Below are 16,270 nucleotides of genomic sequence, written 5' to 3'. Positions count from 1 at the left end.
ATTAGTAACAATACTGTGGAGGAGGAATTCCTGGAGTGTATACGGGATGGTTTCTTGGACTAATATGTCGAGGAACCAACTAGAGATCAGGCGATCTTAGACTGGGTATTATGTAATGAGAAAGGATTAATTAGCAATCTTGTTGTGCAAGGCCCCTTGGGTCGGAGCGATCATAATATGATAGAATTCTTCATTAAGATGGAGTGAAGTAGTTGACTCAGAGACTAGGGTCCTGAATTTAAATAAAGGAAACTACGATGGTATGAGGCGCGAGTTGGGTAGGATTGATTGGGGAATGTCACTCAAAGGGTTAACGGTGGATAGGCAATGGCAAACTTTCAAAGATCGCATGGATGAACTACAGAATTTGTTCATCCCAGTTTGGCATAAAAATAAAACAAAAAAGGTGACTCAACTGTGGCTAACAAGGGAAATTAGAGATAGCATAAGATCCAAGGAGAGGACATATAAATTGGCCAGGAAAAGTAGTAAACCTGAAGATTGGGAGCAGTTTAGGATTCAACAAAGGAGGACAAAGGGATTAATTAATAGGGGGAAAATAAAGTATGAGAGTAAGCTTGCAGGGAACATATTAACTGACTGTAAAAGCTTTTATAGGTATGTGAAGAGAAAAAGATTGGTGAAGTCAAGTGTAGGTCTCTTGCAGTCAGAATCAGGGGAATTTATAATGGGGAACAAAGAAATGGCAGACCAATTACAGGAAACTTTGTGTTATCCGGAGGCAAGCTCGAGCCACCGGCAAAAATCAGGAGCCTTTTCTTTCCTTTTCGTTGCTTTTTTTTTTCCCCGTCGGGCACTGCAAGGTCTGTAGCTAGAGACGCTTGCAGCTGCAGCCGATTGTTTAGAAGCTGTTGCTAAGCAACAGTGTTTGTTGTCAGATACGGAGATGAAAACCTCCGTATGCTTCAACATTAGAGCTGGAGTGTCCGGCAGTTTTGAGGGAACCGCAACAGCTCGGTCCCGTCGGTGCTGGATAGCACAAAGTTTCCTGTAAATACATACTTTGGTTCGGTCTTCACAAAGGAGGACACAAATAACCTCCCAGAGATGTCAGGGAACATAGGGTCTAATGAAAGGGGGGAACTGATAGAAATCAGTATTTGTAGGGAAATGGTGTTAGAGAAATTGACTGGATTGAAGGCCAATAAATCCCTAGGGCCTGATAATCTACAAGGATACTTAAGGAAGTGGCTCCAGAAATAGTAGATGCATTGCTGGTCATCTTCCAAAATTCGATAGACTCTGGAACAGTACCCATGGATTGGCGGGTAGCTAATGTTACCCCACTGTTCAAAAAAGGTGGTAGAGAGAAAATGGGGAATTAGTAAGCCTGACATCGGTAGTGGGGAAAATGCTAGAGTCCATTATAAAAGATGTAATAGCAGAGCACTTGGAAAACAGTGACCGGATCGGACAAAGTCAACATGGATTTACAAAAGGTAAATCGTGCTTGACTAATCTACTGGAATTTTTTGAGGATGTAACTGGTAAAATAGATAAGGGAGAACCAGTGGATGTGGTGTATTTGGACTTTCAGAAGGCTTTCGATAAGGTCCCGCATAAGAGATTAGCGTGTAAAGTTAAGGCACATGGGATTGGGGGCAAGGTATTGACTTGGATAGAGAACTGGTTGGCAGACAGAAAGCAAAGAGTTGGAATAAACGGCTCTTTTTCCGAGTGGCAGGCAGTGACTAGTGGGGTACCGCAGGGATCGGTCCTTGGACCCCAGCTATTCACAATATATATTAATGATCTGGACGAGGGAACTAGATGTAATATCTCCAAGTTTGCAGACGACACAAAGCTGGGTGGGCGTGTGCTGTGAGGAGGATGCTGAGAAACTCCAGTATGATTTGGACAGGTTGGGTGATTGGGCAGAAGCATGGCAGATGCAATACAACGTGGATAAATGTGAGGTTATCCACTTTGGTGTCAAAAACAAGGCGGCAGATTATTATCTGAATGGCAGTAGATTGGGAGAAGGGGAAGTGCAACGAGACCTGGGCATCCTTGTGCACCAGTCGCTGAAGGTAAGCATGCAGGTGCAGCAGGCGGTTAAAAAGGCAAATGGTATGTTGACCTTCGTAGCGAGAGGGTTTGAGTACAGGAACAAGGATGTCTTGCTGCAGTTGTACAGGGCCTTGGTGAGACCACACCTTGAATATTGTGTGCAGTTTTGGTTGCCTTATCTGAGGAAGGATGTTCTTGCCATGGAAGGAGTGCAGCGAAGATTCACCAGGCTGATACCTGGGATGGCAGGAATGACGTATGAGGAGAGATTGGGACGATTGGGCTTGTACTCGCTGGAGTTTAGAAGAATGAGAGGGGATCTCATTGAAACTTATAAAATTCTAACAGGACTGGACAGACTAGATGCTGGAAGGATGTTCCCGATGGTCAGGGAGTCCAGAACCAGGGGTCACAGTCTAAGGCTAAGGGGTAAGCCATTTAGGACAGAAATTAGGAGGAATTTCTTCACCCAGAGAGTGGTGAACCTGTGCAATTCTCTACCACAGAAGGCAGTAGAGGCCAATTCATTAAATATATTCAAGAAGGAGTTAGATATATTTCTTAAGGCTAAAGGGATCAAGGGATATGGGGAGAAAGCAGGGACAGGGTACTGAATTTGGATGATCAGCCATGATCGCATTGAATGGCGGAGCAGGCTCAAGGGGCCGAATGGCCTACTCCTGCTCCTATCTTCTATGTTTCTACGTTTCTGGATGTCCCAAAACGCTTTACAGCCAATGAAGTACTTTTGAAGTGTGGTCACTGCTGTAATGTAGGAAACTCAGCAGCCAATTTGCACACAGCAAACTCCCACAAATAACAACGTGATAATGACCAGATCATCTGTTTCAGTGATGTTGGTTGAGGGATAAATATTGACTTGGGCACTGGGGAGAACTCCCCTGCTCTTCTTCAAAATAGTACCATGGGATCTTTTACATCCACTCAAGAGGGCAGACGAAACCTCAGTTTAACATTTCATCTGAAAGACGGCACCTCAGACAGTGCAACACTCCCCCAGTACTGCACTGGGAGTATCAGCCTAGATTATGGGTTCAAGTACTGGAGTGGGGATTGAACCCGCAACCTCCAAAACTTCTACCACTAAGCCACGGCTGAAACCTTTAATGAAATGTCCAATTTAATAAAATAAATTTAATTTGGATCATGGCTTTTAAAAATAAAAGTTGATGTTTATACGGGCTTTTTTTGTTGTTGAGTGCATTAATGTCTGAAAGTATTGCTGAGGTTTGACTGTCTTCTCCATCACCTTCCCCCTAGGCAAACTGCTCCTCAGCCTCTGCCAGCACCATTCAAGTCAGTGCACTCAAATGCTCTATCGTTTCCTTTTGGACTGAACGTGGCACAATATTGCACTAAATTTTAAGAAAAATAATTCTTAAAAGCACTTCTTTTTATAAAAACCAAAATGATCAAGATTGCTGCGTAAATTTAAAGTGTAAAAGATTTGCACCTATTGAGTAGTGTACAACAGATCAGAGGTGGATCTTAGAAGAGAAAAAACTTTCACTGACACATCTATTAAAAATCAGGAATTATACAGTTATATAATCCCCAACGAAAAAAAAATAGCTGCATCTATCGTCATCTTTGTACCTTAGGAGATGCTGCAGTAAAGCAATTGCCTGAGGATCTTGTAAATAAGTTGGGTTGAACTGCGTCTGTGCTCCATCTTTACATGTTCTCTGTAAGCTAAATTAAAAAAAAAAATCAGAGTCGTAAATATATCAAGTACTGTAGAACAAGCAGTAGAGGACACTTCAGAGCTGCAGCCAGCATGAATGAAGCCATTGCACAGTCTCAGTCTCAGTTACTGAAGAACTCATTGACCATCAGTACACAGATCGTGCATTTTAACTTTCCCAATCTGCCGGTCATTTAATAACAATCTTCAGTGTAAAATATTAGAGTTTGAAAACAGGTCCTCGTAACCTTCAGACCTGACACTTATAATCCAACCTCCAACAGGTTCCGTGCTGTAATGGAGATTTCAAGGTGGGCAAGAACTACCTCATTCTTTAATCGCCTCTTTACCATCATACATATTTACAGCAGAGGGAGTCTATTTGACCGTAATTGTCTTTACTAGAGTGTGTTAGGAATGCTAGCACAAAAGGTTGTATTAAAGAATCAATTTTATGTTCAGGACTCCATTTTGTGGTTAAAGACAGTCTCTGCAAAAATTTGCTGAAACAGTCAGTATCTTTAGAATGTCAATAAGACAGTCCAAATCTCCAAGGCCTCTTGTGTAGTAGCATTGTCGCCATTTAGATAGTTGTTTTGTTATTTGCATAGTTCTGGTAGATAAATCTCTGTTTCACGACCACATGTTTACCTTTAATAAATAAAAACAGAAAAAGCTAGAAATACTCAGCAAGTCAGGCAGCATCTGTGGCGAGAAAAGCAGAGTTAACATTTCAGGTCGATGGCCTTTTGTCAGAACTGTTCTGATGAAAAGTCATCGACCTGAAAAGTCAACTCTGTTTCTCTTTCCACAGATGCTGCCTGACCTGCTGAGTATTTCCAGCATTTTCTGTTTTTATTTCAGATTTCCAGCATCTGCAGTATTTTGCTTTTGTACAGGTTTACCTTTTCTGTAGATGTAAGGAGATATAATTTTGTTTTTCAAAAAACCTCTATTAACTCTCTTCTTAGCCTTCAGTGGTAATAGTCTTAGTATCGCAAGTGTCTCCTCATAATTATATGTTTTCATCCCTGGTATCAAATATAACATTACTCCTTTACTTTTGTGCAGTATGCTCGGATTTATAAAATCTAAAATCCTATTGTCCTTTTTTATGATTTTATCTACCTGGACTTACAAGGAACTATCTACTTAAACCTCCAAGTCTTTGTTTTCATCCACACCCTTCAGTATCTTTCCATTGTGTGCACAACTCACATTCCTTGTGTCTCCTCCCAAAATACATTACTTCATAATTCAATGCATAGCCGTACATTTCATTGAAAACTTATAAATACCTGAAGTACCTGTGGCAGACACCGATAAGAGTTTTCAATGTTAAGTGTCAGGGCTGCCTGTCATGCCTGTGTGACACACAGCAACTATTTTACAGTGAGAGTATAGCAATCAGGCCTCTGGGTTCACACGAGTTGCTCAAATATGCTTACTGAATTTTTTTTTTTTCCATCTGCCATTTTTGTTTCTCAGTAACTTAAATTTTAATGGCTAAAGTAAGAGTTTAAAAATTAAAAAAAGTTACATGTCTCACAATAACATAGTTGCATTTATCCACGGAGTTGTCTTTTGTGTCTTTTAATCGGAGATGGGGCGGTGGGAGGGGGGTAAGAGGTCGGCAATCGGGAGGGCTGGGGAGACACGGGGGGGGGGGGGGGGGTGGGTGGAGATCAGGGATGGGGGCGGTCAAGGGCTTCCTTGAGGAGGCAGGGATGAGCAATCCTGCTCCTCCTGGCCCACCATGGGTGCTGAAAGAGCCACTTACCTTGGGGAGCCAGCAGCTCCCGCCTCGGTTCAGCAGCCGAGAATCCCACAGCTCAGGACACCGCGCTGTTAAAGTGCGGCACTGATGAGGTCACCAGGCTGCGACTTTAGTATGGTAACTAGGTCACCACCTGCCTTTTGTAGGAGCCTCGTCTGTGCCTTGAATTATGCACTTCAAAATTTAAAGGGCAGGAATGGGATTGGGTTGCCTGATCCTAATATTTGAACCCCCCCTCAGCTGTGGGCTATGCAGAGACACTGTTAAACACTGTGCCCGTCACCTGAGCAGGGAGGGGTGTTAAAATTGAGGCCAGACTGTCTTAACATTCACATATGCACATGTTCATCAATAAAAACATGTAAAAATGGAGGCACTCAGCCTGCTTAAAAGATTTTAGTGACCGACCCGGCTCCTGAGAGTTAGGAATAAGAATGACTAAATAGACTATCGCAAAACCAGTGGAAATTCTTTGGAGGTAGCACGGCTGTATTCAATAAAACATTCCTCATTTCCTCTGAAATCAAGGGAGCTGGAGTATTCAATATTGCCACTGTACAGGTGCCATGCGCAGAGTAATGGGTGTAGGTGGTATAAAATGGTAGCCATTGTTGGAGTACTATAAGAAACAGTACTGTGCAATTTTTTTTATTTCATTAGCTACATTTATAGTTGAGGGTTTTACTCAACTTGCATTTATATAGCGTCTTTAACATAGTAAAACGTCCCAAGGCGCTTCACAGGACCGTTATCAAACAAAAGTTGACACCGAGCCACGTAAGGAGATATGAGGACAGATGAGAGGTAGGTTCTTAAGGTGCGTTTTAAAGGAGGAAAGAGAGGTAGAGAGGCGGAGAGGTTTAAGGAGGGAATTCCAAAGCTTAGGGCCTCGTCAGCTGAAGGCATGGCCGGCAATGGTGAAGCGATTAAAATTGGGCATGCACAAGAGGCCAAAATTGGAGGAGCGCTGATACAGCACAGAAGATGGCTATTTGGCCCATCATGCCTGTGCCGGCTCTTTGAAAGAGCTATCCAATTAGTCCCACGCCCCTGCTCTTTCCCCGTAGCCCTGCAATTTTTCCCCATTTAGACACTTTGTATGGGCAACTGTTTTACAGCGCCCGCATATCCTGCTGAAGGTTTTCTTGACTCTTTTGCATGCATGCCTTACCTACACAGTCTTGCATGAGTGTATTGCAGGAACACTCCAGTATCTCCCTGGCTTTGGAGGACACGATCCCAGTCGAATTCATAATCAGACAAAAGGGGACCTTTAAAGTCCTATAAATTATATAACAAAATTACTTAATTTTCTTTATTTAACAAAGAAACCTAACTTACCAGCTTGAAAAAAAAATCAGGAAAAGTTGACTGAGAGATAATCCAAAATTATGATCAATATTGTATTTCACAAACAATTTGACAAACTCTGTTACATGCTACATAGTTGTAAACTTAATCGACTGGATGGCATTTACATTCAAATCCAAAATACAATCCATTTAGACAACACACAATTTGTAGCCCCCCCTAGCTTTTTCTCCGTCATCTTCTCGAGAAGATCTGCCCCAGGACACAGGTGACCAACACAAGAAAATATTTATTCCTCAACCATCACCACCAAAAACAGATTATCTGGTCATCACATTGCTGTTTGTGGGAGCTCGTTGTGTGCAAATTGGCTGCCGCGTTTCCTACATTACAACAGTGACTCCACTTCAAAAGTACTTCATTGGCTGTAAAGCACTTTGGGACGTCCTGAGGTCGTGAAATGTGCTATAGAAGTGCAAGTCTTTCTTTCTTAATGTGCAAATTAAATGGAGTGGAACAACAATGTGCAGTGAGAGAGTGTGGTGGGTCATGAATTCACAACTATAATGCCTCAATGTTGCCACGTTTCTGCTCGCTGTTGAGAAATGCTAAGTGCAGGTTAGATGATTCCGCACAGAGAACAAAAAAACCCAATCGGGCAGAAATTCGCAGGTGCATTCCCACTGCAACTCTGGCAGGAGCGCGACAGCATGGCTGGAAAACAGGGCAGGACCTGGATATACTGGATCTGGGCATGCAATGCCAATATCCGGGGAGGGCCTTATAAAGCCTAAAATCCTTGTCTGCCCCTTACAAGGTCACCTATGTCACGGGGGGCGTGGCTGGAAAGCAGGGACCCTCAGGCTGGGAATTTGCACAGACTTGGCCTGGTGTTCAAGTGGGGCCTATATGCTAAAAAGAGGCATACTAGTCGTTACCCTGAGTGTCCAGTCCTGGGCCTTTGTAGACTGGTAGGCACAATCTTTTTTTTCCCCCCTTCTTTCCTTTTATCGGGGAACCGAGAGCCATAAAAATCATCTTTCTAGTGGGGGAACCTGGCAGCCCCACCTTGGGCAACTGCAGTAGGCCAATTTTCTGGTCCGTGGGGCTAGGCGGGTGCTCGAGATACGCCCACTGAGGGGCATGCAAATCAGGGAACCTCCCCCTGACCCCGAGTCAGCGGCAGAGGCTCCTAGCGGGTGCTATCCCAGTGTAAGTGCAGGGATTGCTGGCCTGTAAGTTTTCCGGGTTAATTTAAGGGATACTCCTGTTGCTCTTGTGCAACTCGGAGTAGTTGGTTTCAAATTAATATTGGTGGCGGCTTGGGACCAGAATGCCGAGCTTTGTTACATTTTGCAATGTTTGCGAATTGTGCTATGGTGAAAAAATAACTTCTACAAAAGAGGAAAAAATTTAAGACAACTCCATGTTACCCAGGCACGTTATTTTCCAATGCTGGGTTTTGCCATGTAATTTTCTAGTTTAGCCTCGACCCAAAAATCACATCCACAAAATTTACAAACCGCAAAAAGGAATGGTGATAAACGGTTTAAGAGTCATCTAATCTCTCGCAATACCATGAAAATGGCCCACGGTCAGTCAGTACCTGAATAATAAGTGCAGCAACACCCACTTTCTCTGCTGTATCTTCAGGGTCTTCTAGTTCCTTTGTTGCTTTACATGAACAAAAATAAACAATTACACACAAATAATCTGCAAATACTGAAGTTTTTCCTGGCACAGGTGAATCATCACCTCAAAAAAAAATTAACTTGCAATGAATTTATCCTCATCTTGGCAACTTAAAAAACAAGCTTACGTTTGGACTCTAGCTTTATTGTGTTCTGTATACGGGTTCTGGAAGTCTCTTCTGCAGTTTTCCCATGAACACTCACATTTTTAATTCTGAAATGACTTGTGCCAATGGCAACAATCGGCATTTAACTTTAAAACTGTACATCATGTGCAGCAAGATAATAGGTGCCTGTAGCCAGGGACTCTTGATTAGAATGGCCCTCTAGATATCTCATAACACACTGGGGCAGTAATTCCTCCCCAAACGCGTGAGTACGGAAGGGGTACTCACGCGTCTGGCCGGAGGAAATGCCGGTTTTCAGCATGCACAGTGCATGCGCTGAAAACCGGCATTTCCTCTCCTCCAACCCAAGAGGTGAAGAGGCTAGCGCGTGCGCTGTAGGGGGCAGCGCGTGCGTCTTGGATTTCCTCTGTTTTGGGGGATTTGCGCATGTCTAAAGGCCTCCGGTCTTTACGCTTGTAAAAAGCACACGTATTTATTTTTACGGGTAGTGGTGTTTTAGTGTAATTTAGAATTTTTTTCCCCCCACAGGTTTATTATTTTAAAGAATCTACAATAAGGTAAGTTTAGTTTTAGACCCTTTTTATTAAAAATTTATTTTTTTCAAAAAAAAAAAAATTGTTTAAATTATTTTTTTTAAAACTTATTTATACTTAATTTAATGATTGGGATGTTTTTTTAAATTTTTATATAAAGTTTAAATAGTGTTTTGGGCCCCTGTAGTTTATGAGTTTGACAGTTCTTACTCTCAAACTCATGAATGAACCTTCCCCTCCCCTGATTGGTTGTACAGTGCTCACCTGATCCCAGCCGGCACATCGCACTAACTACGCCGCTGGATCAGGTAAGCACTGCGCGCTGACATCTGAACTGGGCCTGTCACAGGAAATGCAAGCAGGCCCGGGCTTCAGATGTCAGCGCGCAGGGTGAGTGCAGATCGGGGGCTTGCACGCGCGGCAAGCCCCCGACACCAAGTTCTGGGCCAATGGGTATCAAGATTTTGGATGCATCACCTGAATGTGCAGAATATTGCTTTTTATATATAATTATCTGGTTATGCTTTTGCCACATCTATGTGCCTATAACAAAGTACAGTAATGGGAAAAAGCCCCCCCCCCCCCCGAGCATAATTCATAAAGTCATCAGTAGCAGCAACAAGCATCCTCGATGGCTCAGGTGGTAAACCAGTTGCTCCCAAGTTCAATCCCTGGAGCTAGCTGCCAACAGCCAGGATAATTCTGGCGCCGCTCGGCCTCAGTCGTCTTCAGCTGGGAGGAAACCGTTCTTTTAGAAATGGTCAGATCGTAAAGCTCTAAAGCTCAAACTTTAGGAGTGGAGTACTCACTCTTTGAAGCAGCCATGTTTTGCAGCATTCTGGAGCGGGCTTCGTTTAGAACATCTTCCAGAAAGACAACGTCTCCTTTCCGAGTCTTCATCCCCTGAACTAACCCAAAGGGAACATGTTGACAGCTGCAAGGATGACAAATAAAAAAGTTAAAAAGACAAGAGTTTGATTTTTCTTAAAACTCAACTGCAAGGTAGCTTAAACATTTCAGGAACAGGAAGCACATTTTAAAATGGCCGTGCCACCGATTGTTGCTAACTTGTCAGTGTTTAATGTTGTTTGGTGAGCGAAGCGAACAGGAAAAAAAATATTTGGTGTAGATGTTTATGTAAACTTGTTAAAAAATACATAGATATGAAGACACTGTCAAGGTTTTATTTCTTTTAATTTATCTGACAGTGAAAATTCTACAGCATTTACAATTTATCCCACAAGATCCTAAAATAATTTTTTCATAAACTTGGTGGTGAATCTATAGGATTTTTCTTTGCTCTTTTTATTTATTTTTTCCTTTCTTTGTTATCCTGTGGGAATCACCTACCTGAGCATGCAGGCTGGTGGCCTGCTTTCAGGCATCTGTCAATGCTGTTCTTAAAAGAGATGATATACACACACGCACACAGGGTGGGGGCTATTTCAATATAATGTAATACTCTCTCCTACCTAGCGTCTAATATACTTCTCTTGGCACCTGTCACGTTAAGACTGAATCTTGGAAATGAGTCATCAGTTCAGCAACAGAAAATCAGTGAGCAGTGGCTGTAGCATGAACCAGCAACCTATTCTATTCTAGATACTATTCTGAAAGCATTAGCCATCTGAATTGCAGAAAGGGACATGAAATGATAGCTTAAAGGGCAAAATTTCTGTACAAAACCTATTACTAGATGGCGTGCAAAAGAATCCAATGCTAATTCTCCCTTTGATTCTCCACTGCTCGCTATAAGAAAAGATGGGCTTGTGGGGAAAATACCCGAAGAATTGCCTTAAATTTGTCCTCAAAATGTAATCAGTAGTCAGACGAAATGCTAGGAAAGTAGACGTCAAATGTTAATTTAACCACGAAGACTTGCCAGAGCCAGAAGACAAGCCTTCAAGACCACAGATCAGGAAATGGCTTGTTAAGGGGGTCATAAAGATGTCCTGCCTTGTCTGGACTGGTGAGAGTTCCTTTGTTAACAAATACCTAAAGCTGCAGGGTAAAATGAGTGACCTGGCATGTACAGAAAGACATTCATTAATCTGATGTCTCAGAAGGCCAACACCATCCTTCCAGAGGAAGGCAGAACAATTCATTAAAAGCAATACATTAAAAAAAGGTACAAAAAGCGATCAAATAGACTAATGGAATATCGACCTTCATCTCAAGGGGACTGTAATACAAAGGGGAGGATGTGATGCTTCAATTAGATAGAGCCTTGGTCAGACCCCATCGGGAGTACTGTTAGTGCAGGTAAATGGAAGGCAGGTAAATGGAGTTGAGGTGCAGATCAGCCATGATCTAATTAAATGCAGACTCGAGGGGCTAAATAACCTACTCCTGTTCCTAATCAGTTCCATCCATACCAGCTTGAGGTTACATATGTTGTGGAAACATTGCTAACTAGAAGCATATAGGGGGAAAAATTGAGTCACACCCCATTTGGGGTGCTAACTTCGCTGGGGAGCTACTTTTAGCACCCTGAAAAAATTAGCACCCCCGTGGCTGAAATTCATTGGTAGTGCCCCAAGAGGGAAACGGGGTGCTACTGGAAGCACCCCGCCTCACTCTTGGGGCGCTGCGAGGGAATATCGCGGCACTACAGCGCTGCGGCACATCGCGCCGCAGTACTGCAGGCCTTCCTTCCCTTAAAGGGGAGGGGCCATGTGCAGCGCAACCCGGGGCCCAGCTGGGCCACCAGGGTTCAGAGTGCCGGCAAAAGAGCCCGGCACTCGAGAAGTGCCGGACTCACGGAGCGCAGCTGGCAGTCCGCCGGGGGGGGGGGGGGGTGATGGTCAGGAGGCCAGGGATGGCAACGGGGGCAGATGCTGACAGGCGGCCAGCAACAAAAATGGCCGCCCGGCACCTTGCCTTTAATTAGCACCACCCCAGCCACAGGTAGGCCCCCCCTGACCCTGTTGGACATAGCGTCCCGTGTTATGTCAGAGGGCGCTACCGAAGATCGCGGCCGGGGCGCTACGCACGGCGATGAAGTCATCACCGGTGGCGCAGAACCGTGGGGCACTAACAGTTAGCGCCGTCGCTAACCTCCTGCTGAATTTCGCGGAAGGCGTTGGCGGCGCCACGCCCGGGCGCTAGTTGCTTTGCGCCCCGTTAGCACCCTAAAGGCGCAAAGCAGCCAAATTTTTAGGCCTTAGACTTTAATCTCTTCAATAGACTGGCATTCTAATGTTGTTAATTATTGAAGGTGTTTAATCCAGGTCACCAATTCATATCAACCACAACATTCATCTCAATCAGCCGTTACAGCTTAATTATGGAGATGTAACCTCTTATTTATTGTCAATTAACCTTTCTACTAGTTTAAATGCTATTTATGATTCCAAGGTTAATAAATAATTTTTCGTTTATGACTGTTGTCTGACTTCTTTGATAATTGGCAAGAAAAGGGTTGTTAACTCAGAAGCTTGTGTGTATTCTAATTGGAGGTTGGTGAAGTAAAAGCTAATATAATCCAAACTGGTTGATGCAAGATAGTTTGGCAAGACAAATTTGGGCATCTTTCACTCCTTGGCATAAACTGCATGGTAAACCCAAGATGAGGATTTAAGGTGAAAGGGTTAAAAATTCATCTCGTGCACTTGATAAATATTCTGATCAGAAAATATATCCTGGTGTTCTTACCTTGTTCCCTCCCAGCCTCAAATGGGAGAAACCCACCATGTGGGGATATTTCTGGGCTGACCCAGCTACCTAACAGTCCACACCATTGTGCTACCTCTATGTTTACATATGATTTTTTAAAATAGATGTCTTGAGGAATTTTGTGTATGTGGAAATCAATAATATATGGTCAAGTTAACTTGCAATCGCAAGAGGATCTGGGAAGCATATACAAGCTGTACCATGGTCACGAGTTACAGGGGGGCTGATCACCTTAATTAGGAAATGCACTCTTTGACAAGTGCTTAGGAATCAAACAGATTTGCTGATGCAGAACAGCAAGATGTGGAAAATAATTTCCTTTATTAAGTCAAGAAGAAGGAGACAATGAGCTCAAAGTCCCCTATGTCCTGAATGGAATTATTTTCCCACATCTCACTCCTTTTAAGTTAGCGCATTCTATATATACACACACTTACTTGTGTGGACTAACAAATGTATATATTTAAGAGTTAAAATTAAAGGACAGTCATCGGTAATGGATCATCTAAAATGTGATTATATATTTTGAGATGAAGTTTTTTGGGGATTTTTTTAAAAATGGACATCAGCTAGCGATTTCCCAATATCTGTAGCTATGATGTCAGTTCATGTTGTTTGAAATTCAGTAACTCTGAACTCATAGCCAAATTATAGACCCTTTTTAGAAGAGTGGATGTGTCATTCTATCCGTTCAGGTGCCAAAAGACAGCTCACACTCAATCTGCTTGGAAGATATAATTTGTTATAAACTGGTTTGGATCTCTTTGGGAGTAGGTCTATCTCTGCGTGGCAGGTTGAGTGCCTTCAGTTAACTTGGAAACTGCACATCTGAGGCACAGCAGTGAGCAGGGACTACATGGCACTTACAACCATGTTTTACTTAAACAAAATTCAGTTTAACGCATGCTGAAAAGAACAAATAACCATAAAATAATCAGACAACTTAGTCTCAAGACAGTTTAATATACTGATGCTATAAAAAAAGTGTACTCAGCTTCTGCCCACAGAAATCCTAAACCAGGGGGTGGGGATGAGACAGGCACCACTTCTGCTTGCCCCATTACGTGAAACCGCCAGTTTGGTAGCATGTCTTGAGGTGCTCCCGGGCTTCCCCAGGTACGGTAGCATAGCGGTTATGTTACTGGACTAGTAATCCAGAAGCCTGGATTAATATTCCGGAGATGCGAGTTCAAACCCCACCACAGGCAGCTGGGGTATTTAAATTCAATTAATTAAATAAATCTGGAATTTAAAAAAAAAACTAGTATCAGTAATGGTGACCATGAAACTACCGGGTTGTCGTAAAAACCCATCTGGTGCACTAATGTCCTTTAGGGAAGGAAATCTGCCATCCTTACTTGGTCTGGCCTATATGTGACTCCAGAGCGACAGCAATGTGGTTGACTCTTAACTGTGCTCTGCAGTTCAAGAAGATGGCTCACCGCCACCTTCTCAAGGGCAATTAGGGATGGGCAATAAATGCCAGCCTTGCCAGCAACGCCTACATCCCATGAATGAATAAAAATCCTGCCAGGTGTGCACGATAGTCCCAGGAGGACCTATGATTGCTGAGAACCTAAAGTGCAGCCTGAAGCTGCAAAGGTAAATGGAAATTATGGGCTTCCATTCTTAGCTGTAAGCGGAAGAAGTCAAGCAGAGGTCAGGTTTTTAAGCTGTTTTTATGACCAATTGCGTGACTATTACAGAGCAGTATTGTCAATGGCCTGGGAGAGGGCGACTGTTGTGTCGGTGTATAATAAGACACAGACTGCAGGAGAACGGTACAACAGGTGTTTACTCAACCTGGCTCACAGTGGAACTGATCTGTACAGATTACTACTCAGTGCTATATACAGGTGTGGTCACTGCTGGTACTGCAGTATACATGAGCTGTAAAAGATAGTTCCCCCCCTTAAAAAGGTACATACATTACAATTCCTCCCCTTTTAGATTAACAGTACCATAACACTCATTTAACAATTAAATATCAAACTAATTACAATTAACACTTTTAACATGCAACATTAGCTGAAAATAGTCTATTTATATATTCAGTCTTTGGGGAGGCTTCCTGATCCTTTCTGGATAGCGCCTTTCCCGAGTGTCCTGCTCTTGGTGCGGAGGTGATTCTGGCCCCCTGTTGTCGGTTGGTTCATCAGCTTCCGATGCTACTGTTTCTGGGGTAGATGCGACCTGTACGTCGGGTTCATCACCAGGTACGTATGGGCGAGGCATGGGGTTGACTTGTTCTTGTGACTCTAGGATCTGGTCAGCATGGCGTCTCACGATGCTCTCCCCAACGTCCACTGTGTACATTAGTGGGCCCTGCCGTGTGCATATCGTTCCTGGCTGCCATTTTTCTGTTCAGTAGTCGCGGGCCAAGACTGGTTGCCCTACATTGAAGCTCCTTGTTGGCTTCTCATGGATGTGCTGGAATTGCTTACTCTCAACATCTCTTCGTACGTTTGGTCTGAGCAAATCCAGGCGAGATCTTAACCTTCGGTTAAAGAACATCATGGCTGGGGCCTGGTTGGTGACTGCATGTGTCGCATTCCGGTAGGCGAACAGGAAATTGTCCACCTTGTGCTGCAGCGGAATGTTGTCATTGTACATAGCCTTTATTGCCTTCTTAAAGGTTTGTACGAACCTCTCAGCCAATCCATTTGTGGCTGGATGATACGGGGCGGATGTGTAATGCCTTACCCCATTCTTTTTCAAGAACCTCCGGAACTCTTCGGACACAAACTGTGGTCCGTTGTCGGAGCAAATCTGTTCTGGCAAGCCATTCCTGGCAAATATGGTCCGTAGGACTGCAATAGTTTTCTCCGTGGTGGTGGACATTTTGATGACCTCAGGCCATTTCGAGTGCGTATCCACGGCTATTAAAAACATTGAGTCCATGAATGGACCAGCAAAATCAATATGCACCCGTTGCCATGGAGATGAGGGCCACTCCCATGGGTGTAGAGGGGCCTGTGGTGGTGCATTTTGGACTTTCTGGCATCCTGAGCAGCTCTTGGTCAGGTCCTCGATTTGTTTATCGATTCCCGGCCACCACACACAAGCCCTGGCTAGGCTTTTCATTTTTACCCCTCCCAGATGACCCTCATGAAGTTCATTGAGCACTCTATCCCTTAACTTGGGTGGAATTACCACTTGGGATCCACACATCAAGGTCCCCTGGCACACTGACAGCTGTTCTCTCCTGGTCGAGAATGCTGGCAACAGTGAGTCGCCATGTGCTGGCCATCCCTTCACCGTCAAATCATATACCAGAGACAGTGTCGAGTCATTTCGGGTTTCCTTTTCGATACAAGCGTTAGTTACCGGTAGGTATTCAACTATAGTCGAATGGAATATTTCAACAGGATCCACTGCTGGTGCTTCTTCCGCAGTAGGCAGTGGCAGGCGTGATAGCC

At 43.7% G+C, this 16,270-nt stretch overlaps 1 protein-coding gene across 2 annotated transcripts in view; it reads right to left on the bottom strand.

The window, feature by feature from the left end:
* rars2 (arginyl-tRNA synthetase 2, mitochondrial) overlaps positions 1-16,270 on the bottom strand; it is a 98,489-nt gene that overhangs the window by 9,524 nt on the left and 72,695 nt on the right. For both annotated transcript variants that reach the window (XM_085997650.1, XM_085997651.1), the window contains 4 exons: positions 9,986-10,110; positions 8,431-8,498; positions 6,685-6,794; positions 3,649-3,744 (listed from right to left, as the gene is read on the bottom strand). In XM_085997650.1, coding sequence (XP_085853776.1) covers positions 3,649-3,744; positions 6,685-6,794; positions 8,431-8,498; positions 9,986-10,110 — 399 coding nt within the window. The remainder of the gene's footprint in view (positions 1-3,648; positions 3,745-6,684; positions 6,795-8,430; positions 8,499-9,985; positions 10,111-16,270) is intronic.

The sequence above is a fragment of the Somniosus microcephalus genome, chromosome 9 (assembly GCF_052327205.1).
Source record: "Somniosus microcephalus isolate GS21.2 chromosome 9, FLI_Smic_1.0, whole genome shotgun sequence".
NCBI classification, from domain to species: domain Eukaryota; kingdom Metazoa; phylum Chordata; class Chondrichthyes; order Squaliformes; family Somniosidae; genus Somniosus; species Somniosus microcephalus.
Note: the sequence above shows the minus strand (reverse complement) of the source record. Positions and strands in the feature narration are given on the sequence as shown.